General features: G+C 36.7%; 1 protein-coding gene across 1 annotated transcript in view; it reads right to left on the minus strand.

Moving 5' to 3' along the window:
• LOC150101406 (1-phosphatidylinositol 4,5-bisphosphate phosphodiesterase-like) overlaps window positions 1–20,897 on the minus strand; it is a 675,244-nt gene that overhangs the window by 217,135 nt on the left and 437,212 nt on the right. The window contains exons 19-20 of the mRNA XM_090400793.1: window positions 6,804–6,876; window positions 822–925 (exon numbers count right to left, since the gene is read on the minus strand). Coding sequence (XP_090256919.1) covers window positions 822–925; window positions 6,804–6,876 — 177 coding nt within the window. The remainder of the gene's footprint in view (window positions 1–821; window positions 926–6,803; window positions 6,877–20,897) is intronic.

Here is a 20,897-nt window from a genome sequence, read left to right on the forward strand (position 1 = left end):
TTCCCCATTCTCATATTTGCCCAAATTACTCTACTTGAGACTGACTGCCATTCAAAAAGATTAGCCTCGTATTTTGTGTTGAATACTATGGCTACTCCTTCTTTTCCTTGATTGTCATTGCCTGAATATAACATTTTGTATTTATTGCTCAGAAAGATCTCACCAGTTTTGGTCTTTTTTGTTTCAGTCACCCCTATTATGTCGATCTGGTACTTATCTAATTCCTCAGCTAGCTCCATTTCTTTGCCATTCAGGCTTCTTACATTGATAGTACCAATCTTTAACTCTGGTTATGTTGAGTTGGGGTTTGTTTTCAGATTTGTTCCAGTAGCTGACTTTTCACTGTTCGCCCTTGTTCCCTGGCAAAAACAACGGGGGCCCTGTTAACTGGGTGACGCCCCAGCCGGCATGAAATTTTGTCATGTTGTACAATCATTTTTTTATTTTGGTTTAACCAATAAGAATACAATTTGGTTGGCTAAATCCAAAATTGCCAGCCCATCCTCGTTCGTTCAGTATCCAAGTAGATACCCAACAGGGTGCACCACGAGAAGGTGAGGATTGGACATTAGGTCAGAAGTCCTGGTCGGTTCTCCGTATTCCTTTAAAGGCTATGTGGAGGTCTCCTCTCAGTTATACAGCTTTGACCCTTAAGCACCCCAAAAAAAAAAAAAAAATTCAAGTAATATGTATTTTAAATTCAAAGCATAACTGTTATCAGATTTCATTATATAAATAGGCTATATTCTTTTACAAAATACAATGTGCAGTGGATTAAAAATTCTTCCAAGTAGCATTTACATCTGAAATATATTCATTACCCACATCCACCATTATACTCAAACTTCCCCTGATTTAGTTGCATTGACAAATCTGAGCTTTGAAAATTGAGAGCCACCATCTGGCATCCTGTATTCCAAAAAATCTACAGTTAAAAAAAAGGGAAAAAAACATTATTATTTAATAAGAAAGTAATTTTATAACATAATATATAAACATTGAAAAATATTAAAGCAATAATCAGAAAACTTAGTGCAGATCATATGTGAAATACATATATCATCCCATCCCAACCCATCTTTTTGCATGTAAATCTAAATGTAAAATGATCTGTGATGGATAATAAATTGGCTTCTTGGTAACCTAATTAATTTTCTGACAGGGCAATGGATCCTATCTGTATAGTATAGCAGTACAAACTGCATCTGTTCTGCTAGGTAGTTTGCCTGTTTCTCAGGATAAAATATTTGAGTTTTCAGGAAAAAAAAAAAAAAAAAAAAACATTTCATCCATATGAGACCAGCTAACTCACCTTTCTTTTTCAAGTGATATATACACCTAAATTTAAAGATTGGGTATAGAATTTAAACAATAAATAATTAAATAATAATAATAATAATACATAAACATTTAAATTCACATTTACATAGATGCAATGAGTGGAAGGAGAGTAATTATTATGGGGGGGGGGGATTTCAACTATGGTAACATTGTTATTAAAAACAACACGTCCACAGTAATAACTTTAATTAATAAATAAGGTAGATATTTCGTACTAAAAATAATAGTACATCTTCAGTGTTACAAACAGATAGGAATAGAATACAAGTAACAAATATTCGGTGGATCACCGAATATTCGTTACTTGTATTCTATTACATTATGTTCTATTATATTACATTAAAAAACTAATTATTAAAATACAACGTTGTCGCAAGCTAGGAAATGAAAGAAATTAATAAATAATTAATATTTACGATAATTAGTTTTTTAATGATTACATAAAATAAATATAGATCTGTGAGACTTTTATTTTATGTAATCATTAAAAAACTAATTATCTTAAATATTAATTATTTATTAATTTCTTTCATTTCCTAGCTCGTGACAACATTGTATTTTAATAGGTGATCCACCGAATATTTGTTACTTGTATTCTATTCCTATCTGTTTGTGTTGTTTTTAATAATTATACTATGCCACAGGTCCCTCTAAAAATATGGTAAGATTGATTAGAAGGAGGAGAGGACACATGGGAGGAAGGAATTAGATTTTATGCAGTTATTAAGGGATAACTACCCGAGACAGCATGTATGATATACATTAGGGGACACATTGATGGTAGGACTATGTTTGAAGAGCTGCGAAATAGTGATTAACACTATTTAGCACTATTAAAGTGCTAAAAAAATAGTGTTATCAGTTAATAATTGTGCTAGAATTAAAATTTATTGTGGAGTTAATCTGTTTAGCATAAAAAGTTTGTTTTAATTGGTGTTAAATTAGTATTTTGATAAGATACATATGTAGCATAGCACCAATGAGAAGAAAGGCAATGGCGTCCAAATCATCACTGTCTTTGTTGAATAAATTTCACCGAAGGGAGTTCGTTTAGTGTAACATCTGCAAGATGTATGCTTTTCCAAGAGCAGCTGGAATTTGGTTCGATAATGATGGGAAAGTGTGAAAAAAGCGTCAGGAATGCAAGGATTTGAAGTGGGTCTCCGGTTGTGAGATTGATGTAATAGATGAAAGCCATAATGTGATATGATAGAAATTTGCGATATAGTGCCAGATAGCATTGAGAGCGGTGTTGAGGATAATAGTGAAAGAAAGAGTGAAAGTAAAAGTACAGAGCATGAGAATGGTTTGAGTGATAAAAAAAAATGAAGAGTTAGTTGCAATGAGGGAGATCGCATGGTTGCACGGAGTGATCCATAGGGCAAAGCGGCAGCTAAAGCGATTAGCTAGAAAGAAACAAATGTGTGATAAGAAAAATGAGAGCATGATCGGAGTGAAAAGAAAATGAAGGAGCGAGTGTTGTATGGTGATTCACTAGTAAGAGGTGTAATAGATGAGAATTCGATAAAATTGTACTTACCGGGTGCGAAAATTAAGGATGTAAGTGAGGCTATAGAGCGCAAAAGCAGAGATTGAAAGAAATGATAGCAGTGGCAGAAATGAATGATTTAAAAGGTGAAAATTTTGCTATGAGAGAGGACCTGAAGAAATTAATACAGGTAATAAAAGAAAAGAGTGAGAGAGTTAAGATAGTGAGTCTTTTGCCACAGTATGACAGAGAAGAGTTGAGAAGGAGGGGGGATAATTGCAAATGGCTTTATACACAGGTTATGCAGGAGGAGTAATGTGAAGTTTGTGGATGTGTGGAGTGAGTTCGATGGGTGAAAGGACTTATAGAAGATGGATGGTTTGCATCTGAATGGATTTGGTGTGCGGAGACTGGAAAAATGTTGCTGAATGAAGTGAAAGTGGATGTGTAGAATCAGGGAAACTAGAGCTATTGGGGGGGGGGGGGAGCAGATATGTAGACATCAGTGAGGCAGTTGAACGTAAGAATCTGTATAATATGCCTGAGCTAGTACGAAGGACAACAAATCAGAATGGAATAGTTAGTATAAGGCATCAAGATGGGGGGTTGGATTAACAGGCTTCTGCACTTCATGTATACTAATGCCAGGAGTATTAGGAACAAGAAGGAAGAATTTTTGGCCTTGGTTGGCTCTTCCTGGCCACAGGCATTAGTGAGACATGGCTGACAGAAGATGATATAGCTAGTGGGATAGAATGTGAAGGGTATAGTGTGCTCAGGAGAGATAGAGAGAAAAGAATGGGGGGGAGGAGTGTTATTGATGATAGCTGATGAACTGCAGCCAAGGAGAATTGAAGTTGAACTGCAGGATAGTGAAGAGAGCACATTTGAGGCTATTTGGTGTAAGATTGAGACTAGTGGAACAAAACGTATAGTCAGGTGCTGCTATAGACCAGGTGATGGAATAGATGGTAGCGATAGTATGCATAGACAAATAGATGCAATGAGTGGAAGGAGGGTAATTATTATGGGGGATTTCAACTATGGTAACATTGATTGAAAGGAGGAGAGGACACATGGGAAGAAAGAATTGGATTTTATGCAGTTATTAAGGGATAACTACCTGAGACAGCATGTATTGGAATACACTAGGGGTTCGAGAGTGCTTGACCTAGTAACTGCATCTGAGAATTTGACTGTAATGAATATGACCACGTTGCCACCAATTGGTGAGAGTGATCATAGGTCTTGACTTGGGAGGTGGCTAAATGTGTGGAATTTTCAATTGAGAAAGGGTACATGTGGAATTACTGGACTGGTAAGTATGACAAGCATAGGAGATTGCTTGGTTCAGTGCCATGGCATGTAAAACTGCAAGGGCTGGAGGTTGATAGTGCATGGGAAGTGGTAAAGGAACGTTTGAAGGAGGTAATGGCTGACCGTATACCTAGAGTTCGGAGAGTAAATCAAGTAGAGGTTAAATGGATGAATAACACCATTAAGCTTGAGCTGCAAAAAAAAGAAACAACCGTGGAGGGAATTGAAGGAGTAAGGTGACCTGCAGGCATGGTAATAAAAGCAAAAGCGGATTATGAAAGGAAATTAGCCATGCAAACTAAAGAGAATCCCAAACAGTTTTTTCGATATGCTGCAAGTAAAAGAAAAAATGTATACGGCAGAATGATTTTAAGGAATGCCGATGGCAGAGAGGTAACTGAATTAGTTGATATATATAGTGGAATTACTGAGCTAGTACTTTGCAAGAGTATATCATCCAGGTGGTGATATTGCACGAATGAAGGAACCAATAGCTTTTACGTGAATTGAGGTGAATGAAATGGAGGTGAACAGTACATTACAAAACCTTAATTTGAATACATCTGTGGGATTAGATGGTATACCAGCTCGGGTCTTACGTGAAGCGGCAAAAGAATTGTCAGTGCCCTTGACCATTTTGTTTAATTCGAGTCTCGGGTCTGGGTTAGTCCAGAGTGGGTGGAAAGAGGGGAAAATAGCACCACTACATACAGGAGGTTCCAAGACTGCTGTTGCAAATTACCGCCCGATCAGCATATCTGGAGTCGTTGTCAGGTTTTGGAGAAAGTAGTCAACAAAAAAATAGTAATGGATAGATGATAATGGGATACTGTATGGGGGGGACAGTATGGTTTTGTAAAAGGTAGATCATGCCTCAGTAACTTGCTCACGTTTTATAACTCAGTGACGGCTGAACTGGATAGGGGTAACGGGTTTACAGTGATACTGCTGGACCTTGCTCAGGCCTTTGACAGGATACCACATGGAATTCTAATCAGTAAACTGCAACATATGGGGATGGATAGGAGGGTGGTTGATGGAGAGATATCAGAGAGTAGTTTATTCAGAAGTAGAGTTCAAAAGATGGCCTGTGACTAGTGGTGTGCCACAGGGTTCTGTTCTTGGACCACTACTGTTTAATTTGTTCATTAACGATATAGGAAAGGATCTGAGAGGAACTGTTCATTTGTTTGCTGATGATGCAAAGTTGGGTAGAGCAATTGTGAGTGCACAGGATGTCAAAATTTTCCAGAATGATTTGGATAGTTTGGAGGACTGGGCTAGGGAAAATGGATGTCAATTTAATGTGGCAAAGGGTAAGGTTATGCATTTTGTGGTGAAAAGATTAGTAGCAGTATACCACATTGGTGGAACTGTACTCCAGGAGATTGATGAGGCCAGGGATTTGGGAGTGTTGGTGGATAGGGAGTTGAAGTTTAGGGGGGTACATCGCAAAAGTGGCTAAATCAGCTCATCAAATCACTTGGTTGCTGAAAAATACTTTAACATGCAGAGACAAACAAGTTATTGTTCCTCTGTATCGAGCCATGATAAGACCCCATCTAGACTACTGTGCCCAGATATGGGTGCCATGGTTTCTTCTTGATGGGGAGGAGGTGGAGAGGATCCAGAGACAAGTGACTAAGATGATAGCGGGTCTGTGGAATGAACCTTATGAGAACAAGTTGAAGATTTGTGGGTTGCAAAAATTGGTTGATAGGCGAAAAAGGGGTGATTATGATTGAGACATTCAAATTACTGAAGGGTTTCTATAAGATTAATTCAGAGAATTAATTTTTCAGATCAGGTCTGGTGGTGGGAGGACTTGGGGTCATCGATGGAAACTGGGCAAGAGTGTGGTTAGCAAAGGTGTTAGAACTAGGTTTTTTACTTGGAGAGTGGTGAATGAGTGGAATAAGTTGCCAGAGTCTGCTGTGGGTGCCATGACTGTAAATGAGTTAAAGTATGATAGATACTATGTGGAAGCTGAATAGTTGTTCTTGACATGATGTTCAGGGCCTCCTTCGATGAGCCTAAGGACTCCTTGGAGTTGCCAGTAGTAATAATAATAATAATAATAACATAAGAATTTACCATCAATGATAGTGATCAACTTCCAGTAAATGCAAGTTATTCACTAAAAACTGAACTTTTCCCAGTAGATGCTGAGGTCTTTGATAACAGATTCTCAAAACAACCATAGTATTTTCTGGCAAGCTACTGAAGAAAAAGGATATCATGTTTTTCTGTATTTCGTTTATGAATTAAGTGTCATTGCACAAGGCAATCCCCCACATTCCTTATTTGTTTCTTGTCTTTTCAGACAGGATAAATAAAATTGTGTAGATGCATGTCAATTTTAAGTCTTGTGGCTTAAAATTGCATTGGTGCTTTCCCTCTTAATTTCCTATATATTAAAAAAAAAAAAAGATACTTGAATTCCTTCCCTTTGGAGAGGAGATATGATCAATGCATAGATAAATGAGTTTATTAGCTGGGAAATAAATAAGTGAAAGATTAATATAATTCAAAACACATTTTAGATATGGATTTTTGCTTGAATAATTAAACATTTAAATATCATGATAAGTCACATGTAGCATATGGTAGCATGGTATGTCAAAGTCAACAGCTACTTTTAAATTATTTTTCTTACCTGTGGGAGATAATTACTTGAATCAGCTCTTGTGCCCTTTGGATATATCCTGCTTAACTGTCTTTTGTTATAACTTAAGTAGATTGTTTAGAAAAATGTTTATATTTTTATGAAGCAGCATGCTTTTGCAATTATTATGAAAAATAACAAAGTGAATTATCATCATAATTATTACTAATGTAAACTCATCGAACTCATTGGAGGTGATATCACTCAACTACTGTCACAGCTATCATGTACCACTTATCATGTCACAAACCTACTTTTCACTTTTGCTCACTGGTCTTGTGCAAATTTCAGGGATGGCATTTTATTCTTCCCATGGCTCCTTCATGCTATGTATATTCTTTACCACATTATTTTGGTAAAATCCTTTCACCAAACTGAATGCCTCTTATCTGCTACTATCCATTAAACTTTGTCATTTATTCTCTCTCTCACTTCTCAAAATCAACATTCCATAGTCCTAATACTATCTTAGTTACTTACTGGATTTTCTTTAGAGCCTCCTCATCACTAACTCTGAACCAAATCTGTGCATGCTAGTTCAAGGATTTGATCAGGACAACATACACACGGTGTCACAACTTCTTTACAACTTCTGTGATGTGTTATTTCAGGTCTCTGTCAGTTACCAAGTCCTAAATCTCAAATCTCAGCAAACCTCCTGAAGCAGATCTCCACCAATACAGCCATACAGCACTGTACTTTTGCAATCTGAAATGCAAAACCTTATCCACAATGATATTAAAATATTAACTATTCCACTTACCTTCCAAGGCTACCAGTCTATTTAAATCTTCCCAAAGAGACTTCAAATTATCATCACAGCTTATAACTCAAAGACTGTATAATCAGCAAGAAACTGAATATTCCCTTACAACCTGCATGCAGAATCATTACAAAATATGATGTTTTTTGCTGAACAGACAACATTATTGGAGGTGATATCACTCAACTACTGATGCACTGGCTCTCCTGATGTCAGGAATAACCAATTTGTCAATCCATTTCACTAATTCATCATCAATCCCAGTTTCTTCTCACTTTGTTCCCCAACATGCCAACCAAATGAAAACTTTTATCAAAAATGAAAAATGATAATCAAGTTCAACCTCCAAAATGCTATTATTGCTTTTGGACCCAAATTTTTGAATCCCTCATAAGACACTTTAAATTATTCTAGCTGAACTCTGAAATTATTATAAAGTAAAATCAAATACTTCATAATAATTTTTTACTGTAACAACAGCATCATTCATTGAGAAAGTGAAATAATTGGCTGCAACATTCAAAATATGAACACAAATTTCCTCTTTTCACTCAGATGCAGCTGAGTGAAAAGAGGAAATACTATTAAAGCTCATAATTTAAATACTATTAAAGCTCATAATTTAAATACTATTAAAGCAATTTATATCAATTATTTGCTAAAACTTGGAAATAGGTGCCATCTGTTGAATTAACTTTAAGGTGATGATCCAGGATTTCGCACTTTTCAAGAAAAAGACTAAGATGTTAAAATGTTCTTGAATAAGATCGTTCTTCAGAATGATCTTAGTCAAGAACATTTTGATTTAGCTTGTAAAATTTCTCTTTCCTCAAGCAGATGGGCACATTTAAATTGCAAGCAAAAATTGATTCACATGTTAGAACAAAGAAGCCAATGTTTCATCCATCTGCCACCTAGTTCTGTCCATAACAAATGGGTTATGAATCTAACAGGCCTTGCACTCACAAAGAGTTGAATGTATTATCAAAAGGTTCAGATTTTGCATTACTGCATGGGGACAAATACCTTATTTAGATTTTATGGTAAGTGGAAAAACCATCAGAGACTTATGAACAGATAAAGCTAATGAATTTTGGTTTGAAACTGCACAGACTTTATACAAAGTTACACCTCTGCTTCAGAACTTACACTGTCTGAACTATAGACTCTTCATTCCCTATGCCAAACTAGTGCTGTAATCATGAAAGTCAATAAAGGATATGACATTTTGAGGGATACCACTGAGTATAATCGAAAACTTAATGTTTTATAATGAAACAGCTCAACATATAATATAATAAGCAGAGAACTTACTCAAAGTCAAATAAATGAATTAAATAAATTATTCAACCAAATATATTCTGTATGTGCTAGCACTGCTGTATTAATCATTCTCATTCCCCATGTATCTATGGCCTTCCTAAGAAACAAAAATCTGGTTATCTGTTATATACAATAGTTGAATGTAACTAAATATTTTTTGAATTTTCTTCGAAACCTCGCTGACAAAACCAACTCTTATATCAAAAACAGTTTTGACTTCAAGAAAAAAATTAAAGATCTTTGTTTCCTAGACTATGAAATGATAGTTTCCTCTGATGTGGTTTCTCTATTTACAAACATACTGCTCTAAGAAACTGCAGTTTTAGCAGTTTTCTTAATGATGTTTTTAAAATGTTTAAGTTTACCACTGATGCAGGATACTTCACTTGGCAGAATAAATTGTATAAGCAAACAGAAGGAACAGCAATGGGTAATCCTATCTCTCCTACTATGGCTGATCACTGCCAAGAATAATTTTTCCTCAACCTCATATCTGACTATGTTTTGTTGACAATGTCTTTGCAGTCTGGTCCCATTCTGAAACAGAATTATTTCATTTTTGGACAGAAAAATATACCTTATACACCCTAATCAAGTTCACTATTTAAAGTGAATCTAGCAAGAGTCTCCCTTTCTGGATACCTTAATAATCTGTAACTCTACAGGCAATATTGAATTTTGCATGTATAGGAAACCATTCTTCACTGGCAGGTAATTCTATTCAGCTTCACATCATTATCCATCACAAAAGATAGGTATTACCAAAAGTCTTATATATAGAACATGCACAATTTGTTCTTTGGACTACTTTTAACTGTTAGAAAAATTAAATAAAATAATAATCATATTGCTGTCTAATGGATATAAAGAAACCACCACATAGAAAAATGACTGATACTTATCAACCTTCAAGCCAAACTACAATCTGATGTTTAGAGGATTTCCATACCCTACCTTAAAGGGACTTAATCTACTAAGAATAAATTGCCACCTCTATCCACACCTGGTATTTATAAAGCACTCTATTCCTGTAAACTTTGCTACTTTTGACAGATTGGCTGTTCTGCTAAGATCAGAATCCAAGAACACCAAGAATACATAAGATCTCTAGAATCAAAGGGTTCAGGCCTTGCTTCTCATGCCATCAATACTAGACAGACTTCACTGGTATCAAACAAAGATTTTGTACTACGTAGATTGAATTCAATTCAAGGAAATTCACTTTTCCTTGAAATGTGCAAAACCCCCTACATCATCGCCCTAATAGCAATTGGACAGACTGCATCTCCAAATTTTAGGAAGTAATTGCCATAAATTGTTCATAATAATTTTTTTTTTTTTTTAATTTGGAAATAACTATACCTAGTTCCCTGGAATTTCAAAAGTATTCTCCTTTTCACTCAGCTGCACCGAAGACATGAGAAGTATATTCATGTTGTTTGACTCATTCTTGTGTTTATATTTTGAAAGTTGTTGCCAATACTTTTGATTTCTCCCTGAACGATGCCCATGTTACTTTAAGTGAAATATATACAAGTTTTAAACAATTTCCCTTATGTGTTACACCAGTTTTTTTCAAAGAATTATCAATTATGCAGAGCAATTATATACAGAGAAAATCAGTAAACTTACGTGCACAAATATACATGCAAGTAAAAATAATATTAGCTTTCATTCTCACATCATTGTTCAATTTAAACAATTGGGGAAAAATGATTAACAAAATAAATACTAGAACACTCTTCAAATGAGAAAGCAAAGTTCCAGAATAATATCACAGTCTATAACAAACGTTTCCTTGCATTTTGAACTATTTAAATTAATATATTCAACAAATATATCATACTCCAGGAAATCTGTAGCATTATTTGAATATGACATTAAACCTCAGTACTGGAAAGGAGGCATTGGAGTGGAAAGAGGACAAAATAGTGCCACTGCATAATGGGGACTTCAATATAGAAGCACCAAATTAGAGGCCCATCAGCATCTCAGGAATGGTGGCTAAGGTATTGGAAAAATTGGTAAAATATGACATTCAGGATTGGGTGGATAGGACTACGATATTTTATAAGGGACAACATGGTTTTGTGAACAGTAGGTTTTGCCTTAGTCAATGCTTACATTTTATAACCAAGTGACAATGCAATTGGATAAGGGAAATGGCTATTCAGTGATACTACTGGAATTTGCAAAGGCATTCAACAGGATACCACATAAAACTTTGTTGCATAAATTGGAGCAGATGGGAATGGATATGAAGCTGGTGATCTGGGTGAGAGGGGTGGCTGATGGACAGATATCAGAGAGTGGTTTATAGAAAGTTGAGCCTAGGAGAAGGCAAGTGACTAGTGATACACTACAAGGCTCAGTACTTGATCTCTGTTATTTAACTTGTACAACAATGATAAAGAAAATGATTTGAAGGACAATTATGACTGTAGATCCGTGTGTGTTCACGTGGCCTCTTTGCCTGCTTGCGGGATGAAACACTCCAGATAAACTGGTGGGAAAAACCCTGCTGTCCACACCCAAGACTGGCTAACTTGGCTATGGCTGAGGAAGATCCTTAAGCTCCTCATGTCACCGACAGGAATCGAACCTAGGACACTCCTTCCCCGAGTTGAAGCTTAGAAGGCATACTGCGAAGGCAACTGGTAACTAAAACAGTACATGAGATTACAAGATTGTTAACACGTTCGCTGCCACGCTACTTTGGCATGGTCTGTTCCCCTACGCCGAGCAGTTTTACTTCTTCAAATTCAGTACGATAATCTCGTTACCGGAGGTAAACGTCCTACGAGTATACTCGTAGTTGGCAGCGAAAGTGTTAAAGAACACACTAATAAGCAAGGATAGAGAGGCTATTGTTCCCCTATATAAGCCTTTAATAAGGCCACCACATCTTGACTACTGCATACAGATCTAGACTCCCAGATTCCACGGGGATGAAAAAGTGGTGGAAGTGACAAAGATTATGGTAGGTCTATGGAATGCTACCTATGAGAATAGATTGGCAGTCTGGGATTTAAAAACAGCTGAGAGGTGAAAATGAAGAGATAGAATCAAGCATAAAAGTTATTAAAGGGGTTTTATAGGATTGACATTAAAGACTTTTTTTCAGTACATGGCAGGAAGGGAGAGAACCCATGAAAATTGTGTAAGGGTATTAAGGATTGGATTTTTTGCTTGGAGGTGAAAGGGCAGAATGGGTTGCCAGAGGGAGCTGTGAGTGCTATGTCAGTACATGAGTTTAAGGAGAGGTATGATAGGTATTGTGTGAGCAATGACTAGTGCATAAATAACAGATCTTCTGCAACAAGTTTTCTGACTCCATGAATATACCTCAATAATAATAATAATAATAAATAATCAATAATAATAATAATAATGTCATGGAATCCCAGTAAGAATTTGAGGCAGCTGCAAGGCCTATTGAAAAACAGTTCAGGTAAATTTCTTGAATAAAGATAATCCAAATAATAACCAGCAGGATCACTTAAATGCTACATAATAAAAACTGATATGCATGATTGTGGAATAAATGCAGAATACCAGAGAAAGACAGTGATGACTGAAACCAAAACAAAGCTGAAGACAAGATACAGCTGTAATATATTGAACAACATCAACTTGGTAATAGAAACAATTCTTACAAAACCAGATGGAGAAACAATTAGCTAATGTACAGTGCTGAAGTTGTAGTGATAAGAGAACTTGGTTATATTTCCCCAAAATGGAAATTATGTTTAGAATAAAAAATAAACAAACTTCAAGTAGATGTTAGCAATTTAAACAGGTTAAAACAAGGTAAAGAGAAAAAGATCAAGAGCAGTCTAGTAAAACAATACTCCCATTCCATTCCACTACCATCTCCTATCTAGGAGGTTGACTACCATGATATGACTCATGGTTAACTAGGGGTATTATGACATGTGGTGAGGAACTATCTCTTCCATGTATTATCATAAGTAGTATTCATGGCTGTAAATCTGGGCATGTTAATGAAGTAGATTACTGCCTTGAAACAAAATTGATAACTGGAGTATCAGAAGAATTAAACACAAAGAATTATGGCCACAGAAAAAAAAAATGTCCATTAATTATGAAAGCAGAATAAATCAACAATGACAAAACATTTCATTCAGAACTAACCGGAATCAGTTTTTTACCAATATATTGATGGAAATTCAAAACACAGCTGATCAAAAGCTGTGTCAATGGCTGTGTCAATTAGGACAATGGTCTTTTTTTCAGCTGCTGCATGCAGAATTTCAGGATGAGTGTGATGCTGGGATTTTGGTCATTCAGCCATCTGAAATATGGACAATTCTTTTCAAGTAAAAAATGAGTAGAAATCACAGAGGTCATCTCATATAATTATTATCCTCAGATCTTCATGGAGTTAAAAAATCATCATGGGAGGTACTTTTTTTAAATACACACAACTCTTCATACCATGCCTTTAATACAATCACATTCTCTACGGGCAATAGATTCCAATCATTCATCACATTCCCTACAGGCAATAGATTCCAATCATTCACCACTTTCCATGCAAACACCACTTTTCACTTGTTGTTTATTTTTTAACAGTATATATTAGAACACAGAATAATATGTAAATAATTATTTATTAACTTATTGCTGATATTTCGCTGGTGTTATAACCAGCATCTTCAGACCACAAAAACACAGTTTGTCACAATACGCGAGACTATAACAACATGGTGTAATCAACGGACTAGTTAAACAAAATTGTAGCAGCAACACAAAGACTAAAGTCCTGATTTTGGTGCCCTCTATCTGAAAAAAAAAAATATTGCAGCTATCACACAAGACTAGAGTCCTAAACAGAGAAAAAAAACCAGTACTAGTTTTTTCTTAAGATGGCTGTCTCCCAGATTTTAGGAAAATGTATACTGCCATATTTGTTGAGATTTGGAGTGTGTTTCAGGGCTTCTATTGCCTCTAAGAACAATCTCTCCGACTTTTAAGAGCTTCTGTGCAGTACTTTTGTGTTCTTCCAGTTGATCCTGTGTGCATGTGTGCAGGGGTATCCAAAGCATGGTTTGCCAGGCCCGACTTGCCATAGTGATAATGCCAGATGTATCTTTTATGTTCACTGATGCGGATGTTCACAGTTCTTCCTATTTGACTGCAGTAGGCTTGATTACATGAGCAGAGTACTTCGTAGACTCCTGGATGTGATAAAGGAGGAATGCTGTCCTTGGGTGAACGGATAAGGGTTGCTAATTTGAAATGATAAGAATTCTAGAAATCTTTTCGGATGTGCCTTTGATGTATGGGATGGTGACTGTTTTGTTGTAGTTCTCTGTGGTGGATAGTGGGAGGGATTTCTTAGGAGCATTTAGCATTTTGTTTATCTTATGGTGATTATAGCCATTGGCCAAGAAGGTGTGGCATAAGTGAGCCAGTTCAGCAGCAAGAGCATTGTCATTGGCATTGGAACAGATTGCTCTCACTCTGTGGGTTAGCATTTTTAAAATGGCATACTGTTGAGAAGGGTGATGGTGTGATTGTCTGTGTAAATATCTCCCTGTATGTGTGGTGTGGATTTTCTAAAAACTGAAAATGATAAGGAACCATCTGGAAGACGTGTGATAAGTGTGTCCAGGAAGGGCAGACAGTTATTAGCTTCCAGTTCCATTGTAAAGTGGATTTTTGGATGTTGGCTATTTAAATATGCTAAGAATGTTTCCAATGTCTCTGGGCCATGTGGCCAAATAGCAAGCACGTCGTCAACATAGTGTAGCCAAAGTGTTGGTTTGAGAGTGGCTGTATTGATAGCTAGTTTTTCCAGGTGTTCTATGTAGAAGTTGGCTAAGGGGGGGGGGGCATGACTGTCCCATCTATTTGTTTGTATATTTTCCCTTTCCACGTGAAATATCCTGCATGTATTGTGAATTTGAATAGTTCAAATATATCTGGGGGGGAAGCATGACTTCAGTAGATTGAGGGTTTCTATTAGTGGTACATTTGTGAATAGTGAGGTGATATCAAAGCTTACCATTAAGTCCGAGTTTTTTACGGTATGGTGTTGTAAGATGCTTTTTAGGTGGGCTGAATTTTTGACAAAGGAGGGAGAATTGTTTGTTAGAGTGGCTAGTAGCTTAGCTAAATGTCCAGCCAGTTTATATGTGGGACTATTTATACTATCCACAATAGGGTGTAAAAAATTCACAAACAAGGGTGTACCTTGTTTGTGAATTTTTGGTGCTCCATAAATCCTAGGTGTTTTAACATGGAAGGGCTTGAGTTTGTTTACTGTGTCTTTGGGCCAGGAAGTGACTTTTTTCAATAATTTATGTACTTTATTCTTTTATGTGTTGGTGGGATTGCGATCTATAATTTTGTATGTTGAATGATCGTGTAAAAGTGTGCGCATTTTGTTTTCGTATTCTGCTGTGTCCATCACCATGGTTGCATTCCCTTTGTCTGCTTTTGTTATATAGCTCTTTTACAGCAATGATTTCCTTATGAGGGATATTATTTTTGGGAGGCTTAGACTTGATTAGGATGTTGGCCACATCTAAACGTATGTTACTGGCTATTGTTGGAGGCAGGTTGTATATTCCCCGTTTGATGAACGCCATTATTTTGGCTTTTGGAACTTGTTTCGGAGTCATGGCAAAATTGTGCCCTCAACTTAAAGCACTAGCGGCTTCTTTGCTTAAGGTGAGCGATGATAAATTCACGACGACCCGATCTTGTAATTGCAGTCATTGTATAGTGCTGCATTGTTGGAGATTTTCAAACTTATTTTTGTGCCGGTTTTTGACTATGTTGAATTCTTTTTTAGTCGTTGCGTCAGTGATGTTGTCTAGGATCTCCCATAGTTCCGTATTCAGAATATTATATAGTAATTCACGTAGTGCGTTGATGGTTGAATTTGATTTTGCTAATTCATGTAAAAGTGTGCGCATTTTGTTTTCATATTCTGCTTTGTCCATCACTATGGTTGCATTCCCTTTGTCTGCTTTTGTTATGTAGCTCTTTTACAGCAATGATTTCCTTATGAGGGATATTATTTTTGGGAGGCTTAGACTTGATTAGGATGTTGGCCACATCTAAACGTATGTTATTGGCTATTGTTGGAGGCAGGTTGTATATTCCCCGTTTGATGAACGCCATTATTTTGGCTTTTGGAACTTGTTTCGGAGTCATGGCAAAATTGTGCCCTCAACTTAAAGCACTAGCGGCTTCTTTGCTTAAGGTGAGCGATGATAAATTCACGACGACCCGATCTTGTAATTGCAGTCATTGTATAGTGCTGCATTGTTGGAGATTTTCAAACTTATTTTTGTGCCGGTTTTTGACTATGTTGAATTCTTTTTTAGTCGTTGCGTCAGTGATGTTGTCTAGGATCTCCCATAGTTCCGTATTCAGAATATTATATAGTAATTCACGTAGTGCGTTGATGGTTGAATTTGATTTTGCTAATTCATGTAAAAGTGTGCGCATTTTGTTTTCATATTCTGCTTTGTCCATCACTATGGTTGCATTCCCTTTGTCTGCTTTTGTTATGTAGCTCTTTTACAGCAATGATTTCCTTATGAGGGATATTATTTTTGGGAGGCTTAGACTTGATTAGGATGTTGGCCACATCTAAACGTATGTTATTGGCTATTGTTGGAGGCAGGTTGTATATTCCCCGTTTGATGAACGCCATTATTTTGGCTTTTGGAACTTGTTTCGGAGTCATGGCAAAATTGTGCCCTCAACTTAAAGCACTAGCGGCTTCTTTGCTTAAGGTGAGTGATGATAAATTCACGATGACCCGATCTTGTTGTAATTGCGGTCATTGTATAGCGCTGCATTGTTGGAGATTTTCAAACTTATTTTTGTGCCGGTTTTTGACTATGTTGAATTCTTTTTTAGTCGTTGCGTCAGTGATGTTGTCTAGGATCTCCCATAGTTCCGTATTCAGAATATTATATAGTAATTCACGTGGTGCGTTGATGGTTGAATTTGATTTTGCTAATTCCAGACGAGTGCCGTTAATCCATTCTCATAATAGAGCTACACTCACTCGTTTATAAATGCGTTGGGCTTTGGCCGAGTGGAACTTGTTTTTGATTTTTACACAGTTTGGTATTAAGTTGGTGTCTCGGCACCTTTTTAAGAAGGCTAACCTGTTCAGCTGCTTCAATGTTAATCTGATAGGAACCCCTTACCAACTTATTATTATATTAAGACTCATGTGGAGTCAAATCAGGACTTTAGTCTTTGTGTTGCTGCTACAATTTTGTTTAACTAGTCCCTTGATTACACCATGTTGTTATAGGCTCGCATATTGTGACAAACTGTGTTTTTTTGCTCTGAAGATGCTGGTTATAAAACCAGCGAAATATCAGCAATAAGTTGATAAATGATTATTTACTTATTATTCTGTGTTCTAATATATACCGTTAAAAAATAAACAACATGTACGACGAACACACGTCTGTCTACACCACTTTTCACTATTTTGTTACACGATCCTTATACATCTTCTAGGAATGGCCTCTTATTCCCCCCCCCCCCAAATCTCCCATTATTGTATAAAAAGTTAATCTTCAATGTTAATCTGATAGGAATCCCTTACCAACTTATTATTATATTAAGACTCCTGTGGAGTCAAAGACTCATCACAGAAAGTCCCTTTGTCATACACACAGTTCATACACTGCCTTAAATACATTCAAATTCTCTGCAGATATCACACTCTCAGACAATGCATTCCAATCACTCACAACTCTCCATGCAAAAAACATGCTTCTCCCTTGCTCACGCCCTCCTTATATAGCTTCCAGGGATCACCTCTTGATCTTTCCCTGCATCTACAACCAATTACTGAAGAACCTCTTCAACATTAATCTCATAACAACCCCTCACCAACCTATATGTCTCTACCATATCACCCCCCTCTTCCTTCTATCCAATAGACTTTGCAATTTGCATTTTCTCAATCTTTCTTCATACTCAACATTCCAGAAACTGGAAATTAACTTAGTCAATTGTCTCTGGACCTTTCCTACATCTTCTGATCCTTTTGAAAACCAGTGACCAAATCTGTGCACTGTGGTCCATGTGTGGTCTAATCAAGGCCTTATACAATGGAACCAGAATCTCCTTACTTATACAGGTCAGTGTCCTTTGCATCATTGCCAGAATTAATTGTGTTGTTATTAAAATTTTGGCAATATGTCTTCTAAATTTTAGAGCCTTATCCACCATCACCCCAAGATCTATTATTTCCTCCACCTCCAACAATATATCCCCACCAAGAGTAAATTCTACATCTTATTTTTGGTTTCAAAAAATTTTAAAACCTTACATTTCACAACACTGAACTGGCATCCCTCAAAAACTTGAAAAATTCATTTTTTTTTTTTTTTACTTCCGGTTGCTATATCTTCATTCCAATCTATATTGCCACAATTAAATTATCCATAATGATCACCCTTTTCCTATTTGCTTGGCTAATTTGCTTATATATTTCATGGTCACTATCCTCGACATTACCAGGTCTATAGCAACACCCAACTAAGCATTTCCTTAAATACACCTCTATCTCCTTCACACCAAACTGCCTCTAAACCACTTTCACTATTTCTCTCTTGCATCTCTACCTTGTATGGACATAATTCCTTTTCCGTCATAAATATCACTCCAACTCCTCTTTCACCCTTTCTATCTTAACAAAAAACATCATACCTCACCATCACTATTAATGTTATGATGTTATCTTCATCCAAGCATGTCTCAATAATTCTAACAATTTTTGGATGAACACAGTCAATCCATGCAATAATTTTATTTGATTTTTTTTAATGTAACTTGTGCCATTCTAACATTTATTAGCCACATATATTCACAAGAATATAATAATTTTAGTACTGCAAAGATTTTGACCAGAAACTAATTGATCATCATCTACACATCAGCATAATCACAAGTAATCACAATTTACAAACGGATTGAAAGAACTGCTATTGGAAGTCCCTTGTCACCTTTACTTGCTAATTTCTACTTAGAGAACCTTGAAGAATTCCTTTTCTCTTCAACACAACTCCAACTTTCCTTTTGGGTTCACATGTAGATGACATGTTTGCCATCTGGCCAGACTCAGAAGAATCTCTATTTACCTTTTTAACCAAAATCAATAGCCTACACCCATGCATCAACTTCACTATGGAAAAAGAAAAGGATGTACAATTTGCCTTCCTGAACATCCTCCTTTCCCATAACCCTTCTGAAATACTTGCTACTTCTATTCACTGTAAACCTACCTTCACAGGCCACTACATACAGCAAGATTCAGCACATGATCCATCTCAAAAAATTGGCATCTTCAAATCTTTGCTCAACAGGGCACGTTATATGCTCCAATTCCCAAGTTCTCCAACAAGAATTGAGCATTATCCAATATATCTTAAAACAGAATGGTTCCCTTCAATGAAGTTTAAAAGCATCTTGGACTCTTACAAGCCTATCACCAAAAAACTCTGAGCCTGTTCTGCAAGTCCCTGTCATTAGTGAGTGGGAAATTGTGAAGGAATATTTGTTAGCAGCAATAGTAAGCTGTATTACACGAGTGAAGAGGAGGACACAATTTCGTGTAAAGTGGATGACAAACAATATCAAACAAAAACTGCAGACGAAAAAGAGGTTATGGAAGAGATATAAGATGGGTGGAGAGCAGATGCACGAAGAATATGACTCAGACCAGGAGAGTAACTAAGATGGTAAGGAAGGCAAAACTGGAATATGAGAAGAGACTGGCACTAAGATCCAAAAGATAATCCTACAGAATTTTTTAGCTATGTGGCCAGTAGGAGAATTTGATTGCGGAAGAATGATATTGTGGGATAAAAATGGGAATAGAGTGACTGACGTAGAGGACATAGTGGAGTTGTTCAATGAACACTTTATTGGAGTATTTCATCCTGAAGAAGTAAGTTTTAATACTAGAGAGAGAAGGCATGTTCCAGGTTGAGAGGTGCAGGAGGAGAGTGTGTTCGAAATACTGAGTACCTTGGATGTCAGTAAAGAAGTGGGACTGGATGGTATTTCACCACGGGCTTTGAGAGAATGTGCTAAAGAACTGACAGCTCCATTAACCTGGCTTTTCAATGAAAGTCTGGCTATGGGAAAGGTACCCAAGGAATGGAAGGAAGGAAAGATAGTGCCATTGCATAAGGGCAGTAGCAGATTGGATGTGTCTAACTATAGGCCAGTTTGTGTTTCATCAGTAGTTGTAAAGATCATGGAGAAATTAGTGAGGGACCATATACAGCACTGGGCATATGAGGATAATGTTATCTGTGAGAGTCAACATGGATTTGTTAAGGGGCACTCTTCCTTTGGTAATATGATTGCCTTTATAATAAAGTGACAAGAGCAGTTGGTGAAGAAAAGGCATATACTGCCATTTTTTTGAATTTTGCAAAGGAATTAGGCAGGGTGCCACATAATAAGCTGATATTTACGTTGCAGCACATGGGTTTAGATGTTGGGTTAGTCAACTGGATTCAGGATTGGCTGCCTGATAGGTATCAGAGAGTTGTGTATAGTGGAGCAATATCAAGGAGGCAGAAGGTTACAAGTGGGGTCCTAGAGGGCTCAGTACTGGGACCTCTACTGTTTAACCTTCATATCAATGACATTGTCAATGGATTCCAGGGGGATATTCAGTTGTGTGCAGATGATGTGAATCTGGGAAGGGTTATTAGTAATAGTGCAGATGTGGCAGCCCTGCAAGAGGATTTTAATAAACTAGATAGATGGGCAAATGAATAGGGGAAGTCGGTTTAATGCAGCAAAATGTAAAGTCTTGAAGTTTGGGATACATCAATGAGAGGCTGCATACTTGATTGGAGGAGCTGTACTTGAGGAAGTAGGGGAGACAAGAGATATGGGGATGATGAATGATAGAAAAACTGAAATTCAGGGAACATATTGCAAAGACAGGGAAGGTAATCCAGAGGAATGCT

This window comes from Typopeltis vanoorti, chromosome 11, assembly GCF_054136105.1.
Source record: "Typopeltis vanoorti isolate ZY-2024b chromosome 11, IOZ_Tvanoo_1.0, whole genome shotgun sequence".
Classification (NCBI taxonomy): domain Eukaryota; kingdom Metazoa; phylum Arthropoda; class Arachnida; order Uropygi; family Thelyphonidae; genus Typopeltis; species Typopeltis vanoorti.